Here is an 18,495-nt window from a genome sequence, read left to right as displayed (position 1 = left end):
AGAAAGGTCTCTTGGAATTCCCCTTCACTTTATCATTCCTTAATCTACCCTTCGAACGTCAACAGAAAAGGTAGTAAGTCACTTAAGAGTTTGGTTCTGCTCATTTCAGCAGAACCGGGGAAAAATCAGTTTAAGTTGCAAGTTGGAAAGTCAGGGAGCCAGCTTCATAGCCGCAGCAAATCAGCATGGTCCTAAGTATTTAGGAAAGATAAAGTCTCACTTTTCCCAGCTAGAGCTCACGCTCTGACCCCAGAGGATACATAGCACAACCCCCGGACGACACCAAGAAGCTCTTACTGCAATCTCAAAAAAGATGAAATACAAGAGACGAATTTGCTGAGAAATAGTCAGAAAAAATCAGCAGTATGAGCCTACATTATCAGAAATACGGAGCATAAAAATTTACACACTGTGAGAGGTAAGAAGGTAACTCTAAATTTTTCAACACCAAAAAGCAATTTTCAAAACACACAGAGTCCCTGATTTCATGGCAAGGTCTTTAACTTCAAGCATTTGAAAGAGAGCTCTGAAGCATACGTTTGAATGCGAGGGAGCGTTAAACTAGGGGAATATGCCAAGACAGGATTTGTTTTCTTTCTCCAGTGCTCACACCTCCTAGGAAAACTGTTTTTCCTCTCATTTGCAGTGCTGCTCTTTGGAAGTTGACTGATGATGAGCCGGGGGCTTTGATCCCTACTTTTGCTTTTGCTGAACACATACCTGCCTTTACCAGTTAGCAATTCTAAACTGCTTCTACTATAGAAGAATTCTTTTCCTTCCAGATCCAAAGCAGGGCTAAAAGGAAGAATGCAGATTTTAATAAATCTTTTACAGACTACCATGAATTATTACTTTTTCCAATAGCTACCTCAATTCCCAGAATTCAAAGTGTTTTATAAATCAAAAGCTTTAGTGGTTTACATCTTTGTGTAACTTTTACAGCAAGAACCCAGAGTATCTGATGAACACTTTGGCAGGTGCAGAGAAATTCAAAGGCACCAGCGACCCGCCCTGTGTCTTTTAGGCTTTGGATCATGCTAACCCAAGAAGAGCAAACAAGAATTCCCATTGCCAGCAGCGCATTTGAAGTTTTAAAGATGTTTTTGGTTACATCACATGCAGCCATATATGACCATCAAAACTTTGCATCATCTTATTTAAATGTAGGTGATTTTCAATATTACCATACTAGCATCATTATGAGTTTCACTTGATAAATTTTTCAGTATTTATACTAAAAAAAAAAAATCCATTTTAACAGCAAAACTTGCAAAATCAGGATCAGGCATAAGTTATTCCGCGAGTGGTTTTTGAGGGGGTTTGGAGGGTTTTAATCTGCTGAAAGTCTTAAGATAATTTTTCTTCACAGTTTTTATTAGTTCCAGTCCTTTTTAGGATAAGGAAATAGCTGTACTCGTTTCCAGCAGGATTCTAATTAAAATATGACAGGTTTTACAGAGGACTGTAATAACTAGGATTATTTTGGCCTGCAAATTTAAAAAGAATAATTTCATATTAAAAGTAGTAAGAATAATACACATTTCTTATAAAGCTCTATTCACTCAGAGATCACAAAGATCAGAATGAAATTCAGCAGTAGTCTACACCTTTACAGATGGAAGTTTTAGAAGGTATTCATTGAAGGTATGCAGTACAAGGAAGAAACAAGTCAAAACTCCATGTACTACGCACCTCAGACCTTTACCCGAGTGTCAAGGCGTTCCATTTCACCAGTTAGACTGCATAGTCCTTATTTGTTTATACAGCCAGAGACTACACCGTGGCATCATCAACGTTCCCTGCTTTACACGCTTCACTTTAGAAACTGCCTGCTTCCCCACCTCCTCTGACACAGTGCGCTGATATTCCTAACCCTGTGCTACAAGACCCACCCAAGGACTGAAAAACGCAAGGTGAACAAAAGATGAATGCATACCTTCACATCGCTTAGGCAGGATCAGCCTGCAAACCAGCTTCCCCCCACCCCCCCATCATGCATGCTTTACTAACAGCTCAAATTCTGCAGGGAAACACTTTTCTTATTTTTTTATTTATTCTCAAAAGTTTTTAAAGAAAAATGTACATTCTGAGGTCAGCCATGAGGACACTGAATTTTCCGTCAAATTCAGCAGTTTGTTGGGGAAAAGAGATTTAAATTGAAACAGTTAAAAACTGTTTGTTTTTGAAAAGGCACGCTTACCCTGCACTGAAGTGCCAGATAACTGCAGTGACCCTGCAGGTCAGGAAAACACCATTTCATCTAGACCGCGCGTTTAGCCTACGGTATGGCTGCAAGGCACAGAAAGGCGTGACGTATTCCTGTAGAGCTACCAAAGAACAGCTGCATTTATGCGTTCTGAAATAAGACCCAACACACCTCATACTTTGAGCTTGAAACCTGTGTCCTCAGAGGTGATGGAGGAACCGTTTTACGGCGTCGCTCTGCGGGGCTAGGTAGATGTTCAGCCTTTCTTAGGAGACTTACGCACTGGTCACTCCTGATCGTATCAGACCCTGCAGACTATTAAACAGCCCAGCGTGCTATAGCGAATCTGGTTGCCAGTATATGTTGTCTGTGTATTGCTTGCAGGAGAAAAGCGTGCATCCAAGGCACAAGAACCCGATACAGCCGTTGGGCCAGAGGAGCCCTTTCCCAGAAGGTGCTGGGATCTGAAGCTCTGTTTTGGCATGTGGAGCCCAATCATGCCACCTCCTGGTTAGGAATGGCCACTCTACTCTCCCCACTACACAGGTGTTCAGTGCTTGGGAAGTTCACAGTTGACTGGGATTTTCTACTCAGCTACCCAGCTATTCTGCCTTCTCCTGCTACCGACTGCAAATATTATCAATTTTCCAAATTCTTGAGTTTAAAAATATCTACTTTGAGGCATAAAGGAAGAGAGATGGATGATTACAGTAGGTGTTCCCTGATGAATACAGCAAGGAGACCAGGAACGAAGGAAATCTACTACAAGAATTCCCAGGACAAATAAAAAACACTCTTCTCCTTCCAAGGATAACATTCATGTTGCCAAAAAACTAGTGCTCTCTGTGGATGAGGCTATGGCCATCCAGATAAGCCCCAGCAAATGCCTTTGACCTTCCCTTAAGCAGTCGGTGCTGAATTCTGCTATTTGCACTGAATTGCACCTTAAGCATCTCCACCGATTCAAACAGCACCTTTTAAAGAGTGAAGCACTATTTTTTTTTTTTTACACAAGGGTATCAGAATCTAACCTTCAGTTATTGCATTTATATTGTTCCCTCTTTGCAAGAGAAATTTACTGTTTCAAAGTACATGTTTCTAAGACCACAGATCAAATGGTCCTAAGCTGCTTCAGATGTCTGAGAGATTTTTATTATTTATTTTTTTAAATTACTTCCCCCCCCCCCCCCGCCCCCCCAGCAAGCCCACCTTTTATGACTAACAACTTAGGGTCAATATAAACACTTACAAAGGTTGCTTTGTTACACTTACTCTAACATTTTATAGTATTTTTTTTCCCTAAATCCGGTTATCGCCTGGGATTCATCTGCATTACATTCTGCAGGGCAAAAAGCACTTCCTGAGATTATGAACACATACCATGTTGCCACACCACAATAAAAAAAAAAACCTATTCACCTTCAAAAAAAATGATTAAAAAAAGCAAAGCTCATCAGTCAGTTCTAAAACCTGCAGCATATCCTACTGATTTTCATGACTACGAAGGTCTTAGCTGCATCAGTCAATATATTGTATTTGTATAAGGACTGCCTGATAGCCCACTAACAGCAACAAAAAGATTCCCATTAACTTTAGTGAGCTTTGAACCAAGTCTTTAATGCCTAGCGCATCACTGCTTTATGGAAATCATAAGTACCTTGTACTCATCTGGAGTTTGCACTGGTATTGCTTCTTTTTACTGAAAGGGATCCAAATGATAAGATATATAAATCTGGTTTCTAATGAAACCAAGATATCTCAAACACATGCTCTAAACATTAGTGTGTTTCCCAAGTCAATCTTCCAGTTATTTACGCAGCATTTCTTGGGACAGCAAAGTAAACAGTGATCAATGCAAACTGTTTTGTGAACACAGATTTCTTCTCACCTGATGTAAACATCAGGAAAAAAAAGAAACAACAAGCAGAAAACTGACTGCTCACAGATTAGTATTAATGTATGAATTTACATTAACATTTTACATTCATCTTACTTTATTCCAAAGGCTTGTTTAGACAGAGTAAACTAATAAATTTGCAAGTATATATTTTCCCAAGTAGTTTCCAATGGAAAATTTGATAAAAACTAAAAAGTATGAGAGGCCTGACTTTAGCAGGTCACAGGCTTGACCAACAACAGCCTTTCACATCTTGGGCTAAGGATACGATTGCCATATTCTGTACTGCCAAGACAAACAATTTTCATGTAGAGACCTTATTATTACCCCAGGTTTTTAATAGAAACATACACTGATGAACGAAATCTGCCTTCCTGTATGAAAAGCAAACGAATCTCCAAGAGTCCAAAGAAATCCAAACCCCCCCCATAAGCCAATATATTAGTTGAAATCCTGAACATGAGACAAAATGAATTTGCATTACACCAACAGTCTTCAGACTAGCTAGAACAATTATTGCAGGCTCGTATGAAAGACTGTACTAATGTTCATTCAGTGTAAAGGCTAAGTAATTGTATACCTTTTGAATAATCATGCCCTGTCCTACAAGGAGCTTTACGACACTGAGCTGTATGAGTCTAATCGACACGACTGGAGGTTTAACAAATTCATGCTATGCCACATGGAATAATCTGGAGACTTAACTCAAGATTAAAGTTAAAGGCCTGACTCTCATTGCCTTCAGAATGCCAATTGAAAGTCTGAGGTCAATTGTACCATCATTACATTGAGAGAAATTAGCTACCTCATTACCCAAGTAATGCTGATATTTCCGTGGGGAGAGAGGCTCTTACATTGGCCAGCTCTTTCCGACAGGTCTTTTTCTTTTGCGTTTATATTACAAAACACATAGCTGGCTTTAATAACATACTATGCAAGACATTCCAAAGCCACACACATATGAATACACACACGCAAAATTTGCTTGTCCCAAGAAGTATACAGACAATTAGGTGACACTTTAGCTTATTAAAAATAATGCTGATATAAAAGTTTTGAACTACGAGACAGTTCCAGCTGGCTGTAGCTTTCCGTGTCATCCACACCTTCACAGCTGAAGTCACACACTTATTTTTATATTCATAATCATAGATAACTTACACAAAACAATAAATATTTACATACATGCAGAAATAACACACATAAGCAGCTCATTAGCTACCATGGTAGGAAGTAGCACTAGAACAGAGAGGCTCTCAGCTCTCCCTGGAGCTTTCGAGTGTGCCGCAGGATAAGTGCAAGTTCAGTACAAGAGGTACTGCTCAAGAACATGCTCTTCAAACATTTTTCATCCGACCAAGCATTATCTGACCTCGCACATTGATCAAGATACCTCCTTACTCCAAGCAGTACAATCTTACCTAAAGAAAATAACGATCTGTAACCAGTTTACGACAAAATCATTTAAAGCTATCCGTAAAACGGTGTGATTCTTCCAGCTCTTGTAACAGCCTGGTACACAAAATAGTTCAGTTAATACAGAAAAGCCCTCTCCAACAGGTGGAGATTCGCCTATTCTTTAGAGTTTGGCTACCTATTAGAACTAAAAGAGGTCTTGTTTTCATTGCCAACTAGATTATCTTATCAGCATAAACGTGTTCAATGCATTTTGCAAAAGTTTGAATAAACTAATATAGACCGAGGAAAATAATATCACCAACCATTCACACTTCACAGGTCCTTCTAATAGATGACTTACAAATGGCTTTTCCATCTCTAATAGTATAACCTTCATGTAGGAGCTACTTCTATATGAAACAGGTAATGACCCAGGGGGAAATAAAGTATCTTCTGATTAAAGCACTCGATGAGTCATTCAGAGACTGGGCTCGTTTTCAGAATCCACCACAGCCTCCCTCTGTGATTTTTAGAGAAATCGTTTAGTTTATGCCTTCACACTTTGTGAACACACATCTAAGAAGCACTAGTAACTTTTTCCTCACCCTTCTTTGTGTTGTTTCGCAAGTATGCAAATTCTCTGCCACGGGAAATGCCCCCTTCCTGTGGGTTTCACCGCACATTGTACCATGGAGGCTCTGACCCACATAAGGGCCAAAGTAAATAATATTTATCCATCCCTCAGTGGTGAGGGGTAAATGGCTACTGCCTCAAGTATGCATCTGACACAGGTCAACCTGTAGGACACAGACCTACGTAATAAAAACATAACTGATTTTAAAAACAACAAATTACTTAAGTACACCAGTATGCACAAACTTTAAAAAAAATCAAGCAAACAAACAACAACAACAAAAAAAACAGTAACGAGGAAAAACATGGGGTCTTATCTTTACAAGTAAATCCAGTTTCATAAATTGAAACTGTATTTCCGGAATGCTTGTCACTTGCGTGCCCTTCTGCAGTTTCACACAGCAGCATGTCTCTTCTCAACCTCAGGTTCTAGCAACAGACATGAAAAATCACAGCCCTTTCAAGTCAGGAGGAACGCTTGCAGCTCTCAACTTTGAAGCAGAAACCTTCAAATCTACACTTAGGCATTTTATACAGAATCTGCTGGTGATCAAAAAAGCTTAGTATGCCACCAAAATAACCTGGCTGCTATTGTTACGTATGCAGCTGATGGTACGTTGTATTTTAAAGAACAGAAATCCAGAGTCTGGGAGCATCGCTTGATTGCGGACATATCCTAGAAATACAGTACTACAGAGATCCTTGCACCACTGTCCCACGTTCTTCTGGCAGCCAAAAAAATTTCTGCCGGTTCTATACATTTCCTTTCCATTTATACCCAGCAGCAACCAGTGGATTAATTCTCATTTCCTTAAGTAGCCATACTCTTACCTTGATGAAAGTGTTTTAACAGTCATCATATGTTAGACTCTAAACCGAATCTCTAGAAAGCTTGACAGATGGCGTTTGGAAGGATAATGCCAGGTATCTGGTGTGAATCTGACATTAGCATTCCCTACAGACAGCTCGCCTTCATCTTTTAAAAATCCACCAATATACACGTAGTCCTAGTTATACCAAGGAGTGAGAAAACTCATCATTTATTTAATCTCACAGGGGCCCAAAATGCAATTTCCACATGGAGGTGACACCTAGAAATACCTTTTTTTTTTTTTAAACTTTACTTCGCACGCTCTCGGTTTTGTCCTTCGTGCCTTTCCTTTCCCGTGCATACCCGCACACTCTCGGCGGACACCTCCCCCCTCTGGGAGCAGACCGAACTGCACGGTGCAAAATACCCGTCCCTCTAGGAAATCGGGGCTTTGTTCATCCTATGTTTATTAGAAAAACAACTGCGAAAAGCGGCATGGCTGCCTCTTCAGCAGCAAGGGAGCTGTGACAGCAGCATACTAAAGGTGTCGGTACTCCTACCGAACATCCGAGCTATCCAACGGGAGCACTGGTGACAAAACCCGGGCTCGGTATCGTCATTCGCAATCAATAAAACACGTATTAAGGAAAGACAACGATGAGACGGTAAGTTTTAACCAGTTACGGTTTCCCTGAAGACACAGCAGGACTTTGGGAACTCTTCGCCGCCTCTGAAGGCGAGTTTATCTGAATCTGTGGCTCTCTCGAGGGCCTAGCCGTGCATTTCTTTGCCTCAGCCCCACCAAAGGGCTTGACGGGTTTGTCTTGCTTTAGGCACCGTTCCTTGCTACTCCCCTTAGGCACCGGGTTCCAAGTTTAGCAGGGATTTTGAGAGTGACTATTACGTGCCTCGGGAGAAAGAGAAGCGCGAGGGGAACTTACGGGATTAGCCTTCTGCAAAAGTTGCGGTGCTGTGCCACAAGGCCCGCGCTCGGCGCGGAGCGGCCATCAGCAGAGGGACCAGGCTATAAACTTTCTGGAGAAGCCGCCGCCGAACCAGTTCCACCAGGGCCGGGAGAGCCGAGGGGCTCGCAGCGCACACCGCGATGGCTAACACGGGGGGGGGGGGGGGGGAGAGCCCTCCGCGCCCCGGCCGCAGCCCCGTCCCCGCCGCGGCCGCCGCTCCCTCCGCACGGCGCGGCCCGGCGGCACCTCCGCGTCGGGGCGGGACGCGGGGCGAGGCGCAGCGCCGGGGGACGAGAACCCCGCCGGCAGCCTTCGGCTGAAGGAAGCCGGCAGCCGGGGAGGAGTGGGGGGGGGGGGGGGGGGCGGCCCTGCCCGCCGGCCGCGCAGGGGCACGTCGCCGGGCGGCGGGCCGCCGAGCCCCGGGCGGGCTCCCCTCAGACCGGCCGCCGCCGTCCCCGCCGGCCGTTCCAGCGCCGAGGCTGTGTGGGAGCGCGGCCGTGCCGCCGCCCGCAGCCCGCCCGAAGAAGACCCGAGCTCCCCGGCCGCCGAGCGCCGGCCCTGAGGGCGGCCCCCACCCCTCCGCCCCGGTGGAGCGGCGGCGGGTCGGGCGGGCGCGGAGTCTTACCGTCGGCCAGGAGGCGCATGGCGTGGACAAAGGAGGGATCCAGGCTGTCCTTCTCGGCCATCAGCTCGGGCAGGTACTTCTCCTGCTCCATCGCCTCGGGGCCGCGGCGCCTGGGCACGCCGGGGCGGGCTGCCGCCGCCCTCCTCGTCGCCCGCCCGCCCTCGCCGGTCGCCCGGCGGCTGGCAGGTGCCCCGCGCCACTCCCGCGGCGGGGCGCTGCCCTCGGCCGCCCCGAGCGCCGCCTCCGCCTTTCCCCTCACGCCGCGCTGGGGGCGGAGCCCGGCCGCGGTGCCGCGGCTCGCCGCCGCTTTTATTCGCCCCGCCCCGCCCTCCCGCCAGTCAGCGCCCCTCGCCCGCCGCCGGCCTTTAACGAGGGGGGCGGGGCGACACGCGCCCCTCCCACCGCCACCGCCGCCTGCCCCACCCCCCCCCCCCCATTGGTGGGTGCGCCCCGCCAGGCGGGGGCCCGGGCGAGAGGCTCGCTCGCCATTGGCCGTCGCCGGGGCGGGCGGCCCCGGCTGAGAGAGAGAGGGAGAGAGAGAGGGAGAGAGACCCTGTGTGTGTGCGCGCGCACGTCCGCGCGTGTCTGTGCGCGCCCGCGGGTGCCCGCGTGCCCGCGCGTGCCCGCCCGTGTTCTCCGCCTGCCGGCGGCCCCGCGAGCACGTGGCGGGGACGGCGACACGCGGACGCGGACGCGCGCGCGGTTTTTCCGCGCGGAGGGTGCCCGCGGGCGGGGCTGTGCCGGCGGGTCCCCGCCCGTGCGCGCGTGGCTCCGTGCTGCCGGCGTGGGGCCCCCGTGGGCGAGAGCCGGTGCCCCCGCGGGGGTTCGGCCGGGGCGCGGGGCTGCCTCCGGCCCGCCCCTGCCGGCCGCTCTCCGCGGTGCTGAAGCGGCGGGGACGGGGACCGGGCGCCGACCGTGGCCCGGCCCGGCTCCCCGCGGCGGCCGGGGTGTCCGTGGGGTGTCCGCGGGGTGTCCGCGGGGTGTCCCCCGCCGAGGAACGCGGTGCTGCACCCCCCACCACCACCCCGGAGCAGCTCCCCGCCGGCCCGCGTTACCGGCCGAAGGGCGTCGGGCGGCCCCAGCGCCGGCAGCTGGAGCAAATACAACGGATTCTGGGATTCCCGTCAGAATCCAGCGCGGGGCATTCGTGTACCGGAGGTCGCGTTCACCCGGGAATTCCGCCCCCCCCCCCCCGTCCGCCCCAGACGGCTCGGTAACGGGAGGAAGCAAAGGGTGCTTCGCTCACCGCTAGAACGTGGTCCGCGGGACCTCGAGAGCGCACGGGCTGTCAGCCCGCACGGCGCGGCACCCTCCGTCCCCACACGGAACCCTCACGTCGTGCTCGCCGCCAAGACCGCTGACTTAGTATTTATGCTGACGAAATAGGTAGCTGCTGCAGTAATACACTCGTAAACCACCCACTACTGTTCATCTCCAGGCTTTTCGTTGTGGTGCTCGGAATTGTCTCCTTTTTTTTTTTTCTTGGCAAAGGATGAAGGAACAAAGAAAGGTAAAAATCAAGACAAAAACCCTGTATGGGCCTCCACAAGACATTGTTCCGAAGGCGCTGTACAGCCATCGCATAAAAATTTGGTCCGTGATGCTTTCAACATCCTAAGATACGCGCAGGCAGCCCTTATGCAATTTTCACTCAGTGCGCAGCTAATTGAGGGACTACGGGTGTTTACAAGAAAATGTAGAGAATGCCAGTGGCCAAAGTGCAATTATTCTGTAGTTTTTCTGGGGAGGGGGGGAATAAAGTACCTGAGGACTAACTTCCCTGCTGAGGAAGAGTAGGAGCAGGAAAACAGCGCAATTTTAGCAAACCTGTGAAACGCTTCAGAAGCAGAGAGGACCGATAGCAGAACTGCAAGGTTTAATTGGCAATCAGCTTTCCTACAGACTGGCTGTGGGGATAAAGGGAAGGCATAAGCCCTCCTTTTCCAAAAACCAGACAACCAACCAACCAAATAAAACAAAAGGAAGCGTAGAACTAAGATACTTTATTAATAATTCACCCCGGTTCAATTTACCACATGAGCAGTCCTCCTCCTTTCCCGGTTACGAGTGCAGCAAGAAGCGGCTCCCTGTTCTCAGCACAGCTCAGGACTGTCGGGCGTGCGGGATCCCCCGTGCCTTCAGGTGGTGCTTCTGCGGCTCTGCCCATCGGGGCGATCCAGGCTGGTGCCCCTCCGTTCAGAAAGAGAGAAGACGGCTGGGAGGTGTGCTCTCTCCCCAGGCACCTCCGAGACGGATCTCAGCCATCCTCGCTCAGAAGCAATCCTGGCCTGGTAGCTTTCGAAACACACCATATGGTCATGTATATGGAAAATGAGTTTTGGGGGCTTTCCATCTGGGGTGTTAGAAGAATAGTGTTACTTTAGTCTGTTTAATTGTACTTAACCTACTTAGATCGTAGGAAGCTTTGATTTAAACACCTTTAAGTTTATTAAACAGTGGGAAGTGCTACATTCAGCAAACTCGTTTTTTTCTGGTCGAAGGAGTAGAGAGCAAGTTTGCCCGCACATCTTTTTACAGCAAAGTAGACAGAAACAAGTTTCCTCTAAGCTGATTTTTCAAAAGTTATAACGTTAAATCGACTTTCGGTGATACTTAGGCTGCAAAGCCATTGAGATGCTTTTCTGAGTTTTACCTTATACCTCATTAAAAAAAAAACAAAAAAAAACCCCACAGCATTAAAATCTGTCAGACAGGAAATATAGACCTCTAATGACATCAGTCATGACTTCATTGCTAGTTGGAGATCAATTTTTTTTCATAGCTACTAAAAACCAAAGACACATTTTACAACTTCTTAGTTTGAAGTGCCAAGCCAAATTAAAGTTTATCTGTACTATATTTTATTACTAAGTCTGATATTGAAGAGGATCACAGCATACCAGATTATAGCTTATTTGAAGATAGAGCAGGCAACAATCGTTACATATTTTTGCCAGTGCCAACGAAATACGCGTATGTTATCATGTAGCACTGAAGCCAAAAAGCAGCGGAAGCAAACAATTGCAGGAAAATCTCCAAACTTTCCAATGCTTATTTAAAAATTATGAAATCTTTTGAGAATATGCCGTAGCATGAATGGTCAAGTGTGAGCACAATGACAATGAATTACCCTTCTGACACATCACATTAAAGTCAGTATAATAATTTAAATCAGTACAGTTATCTATGTCCGTGTGAGTACACCTAGGACCTCATACACCAAAGATCAGATTTGTCAAGAGTTTTCGATTTCAGAAATTCCATTTGCTTTCAAATTTCTTCCCTATTTCACTTGCTTTGGCTATGTGTAAGGGTTGTCTGGTTCTGGAACTGACTACAGATCAGGATAAAAAAACCAGGGAGTTTGTCCTACTATCTATGTTAGCCATATCCTTCCCTAAAAGTGGAATCACTGTTGACGATACAAGGAATAAAGGAGCAGCAATACGTGTGCAAGAAAGAGGGAATGTCCCCACTTCTTTTACTTTAGTTTACTTAATTCCTTCTGGGAATACTCTCTGCATCCAGACTCCACCCGATCTCTGCACCCTGGCCAGTGGATACTAGTCCTTGGACTGCGCAGCTTCACTCTCTTAAATAGAGACAAGTCACACAGGTTAGTCTTTAATCTATATAAATCATATAAATCAGCTTCAGTTAAAAAAATGTATCAGTACTTTATCCTTCCAAGACATCAAATAGTTTCATATAATTGGTGAGCCCAGGACTCCAGAAGAGTTCAGTGCGAGTTCTCAGCGCACGACGAGTGCTGGCTTACGCTATCACTTGGTCTGTGATACCCGCATCACCAGTTCTTAGTTCATCAAAACTCAAAACACACATCAAATAAAGTTATGTCTGTTACAGCTCTATTACACATTGAGCATTCTTGTGACGTTGTAAAGAAGGAGTAACCGAGGAAGGAAGTACAACCTCACTGAGAGATCTCCTTTATCATTGAATTGGGACGATTTTAACCAAAATAATAAACTACAAAACAGCAGCTGAAGACAGAAAAAACACTTAAATAGAAATGAACAACAAAGAATCAAAGGCAGTCTAGAATGTCTGGTCTCTTCTTTCTTCTCTGTGATGCTACCAAAACTGACAGAGAAGTTGTGAGTCTATGACGTAATTTTCCCTTCTCCACGTGTAGGTAAACACTAGGTCTCGTATTTTGCTTGCCCGTGTTTGAAGTTCTCTATCTCTGCTGTTCTTTCTGACCTTTATAGTACAGCTTACCCATTGCAGGTAGCTCGAACACTTTCACAAAAATCATCACTGTGATCATAGCGCCGTCTCCACTTCACCTGTTCCCTCCAACCTTCCTGCAGTCAGTAAGTGAGAGAGGTCTGAATTTCCCTTGCATCCTTACCTCCAAGATTTAGAGCTGCTCCTTTCCATACAAAACCTCCGGTTACATTGCTTTCTATTTTTCCTTTTCACATGATGCACAATGATTCCCTTTGAACCTTTCTTTTACTTTTTCCCTTTCAGCTTATTGTTTCCACCCCCCTTTCCCTGTATGCAAATCTCCCTTTAATACAAATTTCTCTCCTAAAGGACAACAACAATAACAAAAACTAAATGACAGACTGAGGTACAAAGAAGGTGATACTTGATTTAGAGCAACAGAGCTACAGTTTCCAGACTCCTAGGACTCTTCTTTGAGCTAATCCTCCAGTTTATAGTCAAGCGCCGATTATTCAGCACAGCAAGTTACCGAAGCTGGCCATCTCCCCTAGCTTTAGGCATGCAAAAATCAGAAGTCTAAGCCTACTCCGGTCACCATGGACACTCTTTTTACCATCAGTAGGTCGAGAGAGGCTCCTCCAGCAGTTTATTCATCTGACCTGCAGGTACCTGTCTTTGGCTGAGATGAGCCATCCTGTGCAAAATTTGATTCCTCTCCACTGGATATGAAGTCAGTAACTAGGTTAGACGTAAACAGCTCTGTTGTACGTAACAACATTAGTGCAAATGAATTCCAGCAGATTTCAGTAGTGTATGACAATCAAGAGGCCAGAGGAGTTTGTCATTGTATAACAGATGACGGAACAGAAGAATAAGTCTTCCGAAAAGTGCATGTGATTTGCATGACAAAATGTATTCTGCTTCAGGCATACAGAGTTAGGTAGGCAGACCATGCTCAAAATAAAATGACAGAATTTATTTGAGAAAAAAAGGTGAGATATGCATATATATATATGGTTTATCTAAGATGTAAGTCAATCTACAAATACCTGAAGAAAGTATTACACCCAAGTGAGAATAGAATTGTTTAGAGGATGCAAAGGATATAAACTAGAAATAAGGAGATTAAATTACATATGGGAAAATGCAGACTGACTGTAACAAGCTACTTTTACCATTTCATTTAGGAAGTGAACTTCCATCAGAAGTAGAAAGCAAAGAAAGGGAAGCTTGTAGGTATGGATACAAGAAAACTGATAATACAATATAATTCCGCTTTTTTTGTAGATTTTGGGGGGGGGGGTGAGGGGGTGGAAATTGGTGGGGCTTTTTTGGTTGGTTGGTTTGGTTGGTTGGTTTGGTTGGCTGGTTTTTTCTGCAATGTATTTGTCGCTTTTTATCCAGTTTGGTTTTAGTTTAAGTTTTGTTCAGAGAATATTTATCTGTAATTGATGAATTACCAGCTTGTTTTTGTTAACCTTGCTTCCTTAAGAAAGATACAATGGAAACAACTGAGCTCAGTTAGTTTATTGATCAGGTACACAAAGCCCGTAGCCAGACAACAGGATAGTTATACTTTATTAATCCATTGGTCTAACGCAATGTTGCAACAACTGAAATGGAACAAATCCAGCATATGATTTAACACATGCCTGTTTATGCATTTACAATATATAGCTCTACAGAATTTAGCCTGTTCCCACTCAGTTATCAGAAGTGTCGAAGTACACAAAGAAAATCCCAGACAAATCACCTATGGATGGTATCCGTCTGTCAGTCTTAAGACCAAATATGTCAAACTACAGGACATACAAATCGTCAACAGACTGGAAAAACAACAACAAAAAAGTCTTCACTAAACAAGTTTCAAGATACTTCACCATATTAAAAGGTCAGAAAGAGTTCAACTAACTCTTCAAACCCTGGTCAAAGATTGTGGAAATTCTGTTCTAAATGAAGCCTGACTTGGGGAAGGGTTTGACACTATACAGCATCTTTACCAATTTACATACTCTTAAGTATAAACTTACATAATTGTTTATTATAAATCCATTTAAAGTGTGTAATACTAGCAACTCAACAGTTTAAGAAAAAACACTACTTGCTGAGTATAGGATTGGAAGTAATTGCCCTCCAGGACCTCGAACGAGAGAAGCTCTGGAGCTCTAAGGAACCTAGATCTCTCCACTTTCTCTATAAAGAACGATTTTAGGCAGAACGTTTCAGTAGGAACCTAAAACTTAAGAACCAGTTAGGTGTCTAATTTAGGATTAAATGCCGGTATTGCCACCAGTATGAAATAAAAAAAAACCCACAGAAAATACCTTCTTTTGACAATGAATATTCTAATTCAGCAGATGGCTGTGAAGTGGGACTCGGCCCACTCGTAAAGATTTGTCTGTTTTTAAAGAAATCATGGAATCAATACTTCACACATATTTCAGTCTTACTGGACTGTAGCACAAACATTTTCTGGAAAAGTCGCTGAATGATTTTAAGGCTCTTAGCAATGTACAAGAGAAGACAGAAAATTATTTGAAAATCAAGTTAGCATTTTATTAACTGTAAACCATGGGAAAATATGATAAATTATTTCACAATTTGATCAAAACTGAGCATATCTGAATACAATTTTTTTAATGGGTAATAGGACATATAGACATTTCCAGTTCAGAAGAATAAAAAAACTATGCCAGCTTTGTGAGCCAGTTTTCCTTAGAGAACAAGTCCTCTATGGAAATGCTTTTAAATTCCCGGTTTCTCTTTTTAAGTAAGAGCACTTCAACTCCTAAAATATCTTTAGTCCACACTGAGCATTCTCATCCATAAGATTTAGAAAAATCAGTATGAAGCTAAATTTTAAAGCCTTCAGATCAAGAGTAGCTTCAAAACTTCTAGCAAGTTTTCCCCTTCTTGCTTCTTAACATTAGCAAAGCCATTTAATGCTCCCAGCATTTTATTTTTGGAGAAGTCATCAGTATTTAGCTGTACTCATAATAGGTCTCTTAGAGATGTGCATAATAAATGGAGAAGGTCAGGAAACTTAAAAGAAAGGAAATTTTAAAAGCAAGCAAACATTTAGCAAGTTTGTGGGAAAAAAAAAAAAGTTTTCACTCTCTGACCAGCTCTGATTATAAAGTAATAAGGATGAAAATGTTAACAGCTCAGCAAATGTTGTTAAATCTGCTTATAATGATGGAGTTTATTTGCCATTTGTGCCAGAGCAAATGGATTTGCTTTGTTTCAGGAGCTGTGCTGTATTAGTCTCAACTATTGCAAAGCTCAGTTCACCCATGGAGCAAATGGATGATGAGTCATTCTTTTTCTGAATAGACCATTAAGTGCAGTCTCATCTCGCAATTATTTAATTTCCCAAATAAGTCATTCCAAAGCTCTATGAACTCCATGATTATATAATATTTTTTTTGAGAGAATGACATTTAAGGACAGATGATACCACTGTTACCTATGTTAAGCACTGTCCCAGTTCAGTCACTGTAATACTATTTTTATGTAACGACTGAACAATGATATTGCCTTCTGATCTTAATTTTATAGGATTTTGTATTATTGTTAAACTTTGACATCTCAAGGGCAATTCAAACTTACAGATTTACAAAACATTTGTAATAATTACTATGCATTTCTATAAACTTAGTGTACCATATACAAATGGGAAATCGGCAGCTGTTAAAATAAAAACTTGTGAGAAATCTATAATGCAATGATACTTCCCAAACTACGTAAATGTCAGCTACCTAAGAGTACCTAAAACGTAATTACATTAGTTTCTTAGGAATATCAAAATACAAAGCCTGATGGATTTGAGGAGATTTATTTCAAAATAATTTTTTAATGAATTATGCAAAACTCCTTTTCTCTGCTCCTGTATTTGCAATTTACTCTTTCATCCTCATATACCTTATTTTAAACATAACTTGCTCATGACAATACAACAAAACATTAATATTTTAAATACAGAATGGACATCTATTGTGGGCCTTTGGGATCACTTCCCAGAACAGACTGCCCACACCATAAAAGACCTGTGCAAGCACAAAGTGACTAGAGAATTTACAATGTTAATTGAATCCTTTAGTGCTTCCAAAAGTTTTCTGATGAAGTCCACTAAAAAGAGAAAAATAAACAAATTGTCGTGAGTGCAGCTTTTAAAATATTGGTGTTTGTTCTTTTTTTTTTTTTTTGGCTTCCTTACCTGAACCTGAATGACCATTGGTTTTAGTATGAGTCATTGATGATGGACTTGGAATCAGGCACAAGGACACTGCAGCAGATGTACTCCAATCTGCTGGAACTGCTATCGTGCTGCCCACCAGCACTGCCTTCCACTGCCTCTGGGTGAAGGTCTAGTTTTGTGCTGGACTTTAAAACTGAAGGAGGAGGAGTATTTCGCTGCCATAGAAAATGAAATAGACTTCCCCCCCTGCCCCGCCGAGGGCAGCCTTATTTAGATGCTTTCTTTTGGGAGCTTAAACCTTTTTCAAAAGAAAATGCTGATGCATCAGACTGTGTCAAATTGGTCATTTGACTTAAGTTATTTGTTTTCCAAGTAATTCGGAACAATTTCCATTCCATCCATCCTTTTCCCTTTTCTGTTACATCCCATTCAATTTATATATCAGATGACTGGGGTCATGCTGTATGTCATCTTGCCTAGTGACTTTTAAAAATAATTCCATGTCTCTTCTAACTCTGCAGAATTACAAAGTCCTCCTTTGCTTTCTTTTGTTTTTTGGGTTTTTTTGTTGTAGGGGTTTTTTTTATAAATTAAATAACTGGACTTCTTATGTTTAGTCTCTGCACTGCTGTCTGTCTTCTGCTGGACTGTCGTGGTTTAACCCCAGCCAGCAACTAAGCAGCATGCAGCGGCTCACTCACTCCCCCCCCCCAAACTGCTTCTTATCCTCTTGTATAAATCTATATTCAGAGAAATTTATGAAGAGCATGTGTGTTGCTGAGGGAAAGACACTGCTGAATGTTGAATGCATAATGACAATGTATCTTTGCATCTACTTTTCAGTTAATTTCTGCTTATAACTTCTACCATAAGCAGCAGTTGTAATTACATTTAATTACAATAAAAAACGAATAGGAATTGAGGCAGAAGAAAGGGACAGGAAGGAGGTTTCTTAACTAACTCAGAACATAGGTAGGTACACGAGCATAAGCTTGAAGCTGTACTGAGTAACGTACTGGCAGTTACTCTCCATGAGAGGGTGGATGTCTTTACCAAGCTAGGCAATTGTTCTCTGTAAGACACAGAGAACTTAATCTCTCGGTTGATACCGCAGTTTTCCTGAGTCACTAAACCATCTGATGGAAAAAATAATGAATCCACCTTCTTCTGTACTGAGGTTATGTGTTTCTGCTGAACGCAGATGTGGGTATGTTACCATACAAAGCCTAGTATCTGATCACATACAGCTGGAAGCAGCCACTCATTTAGCAGAAATACTGCACGTATACCCATAAAATAGAAACATTGGAAGAAAATCTGTAAATTTTGCCTGCTGCACTTGTTTCTGGTTTATAAATTTCCCGGGTTAAGCAGAGAGAGTTGTGCTGGCTTAAATACAGTGTGTTTACTATAAGGAATACTTCATAAGGTTGGAAGTAGGCAACTTCAAGAATGCCAACTATAGAATTGCTGCATCAGCTCGCTTACCTTTGCTCCCTGTTCCCCCAAGATGCATGGCTTTGGACATATGGAATCAGATGGCTGCATCTGGTTAGATAGAGAGAAAA

General features: G+C 43.7%; 1 protein-coding gene across 2 annotated transcripts in view; it reads right to left on the bottom strand.

Moving 5' to 3' along the window:
• The window catches only part of KHDRBS2 (KH RNA binding domain containing, signal transduction associated 2), a 405,822-nt gene extending 397,035 nt beyond the window's left edge, over positions 1-8,787 (bottom strand). The window contains exon 1 of one of the 2 annotated variants that reach the window (XR_008234391.1): positions 8,536-8,787. Coding sequence is in view for 1 of the 2 variants with exons in the window: in XM_052781831.1 (XP_052637791.1) it covers positions 8,536-8,626 (91 nt within the window). In the remaining variant the exon portion in view is untranslated. The remainder of the gene's footprint in view (positions 1-8,535) is intronic. The other variant, XM_052781831.1, reaches the window with a different exon arrangement.
• Positions 8,788-18,495: the final 9,708 nt, after the last annotated feature.

Source organism: Harpia harpyja, chromosome 3 (genome assembly GCF_026419915.1).
Source record: "Harpia harpyja isolate bHarHar1 chromosome 3, bHarHar1 primary haplotype, whole genome shotgun sequence".
Taxonomy (NCBI): Eukaryota; Metazoa; Chordata; class Aves; order Accipitriformes; family Accipitridae; genus Harpia; species Harpia harpyja.
The sequence above is the reverse complement of the archived record's forward strand: the minus strand, read 5'-3'. Positions and strand labels throughout refer to the sequence as shown.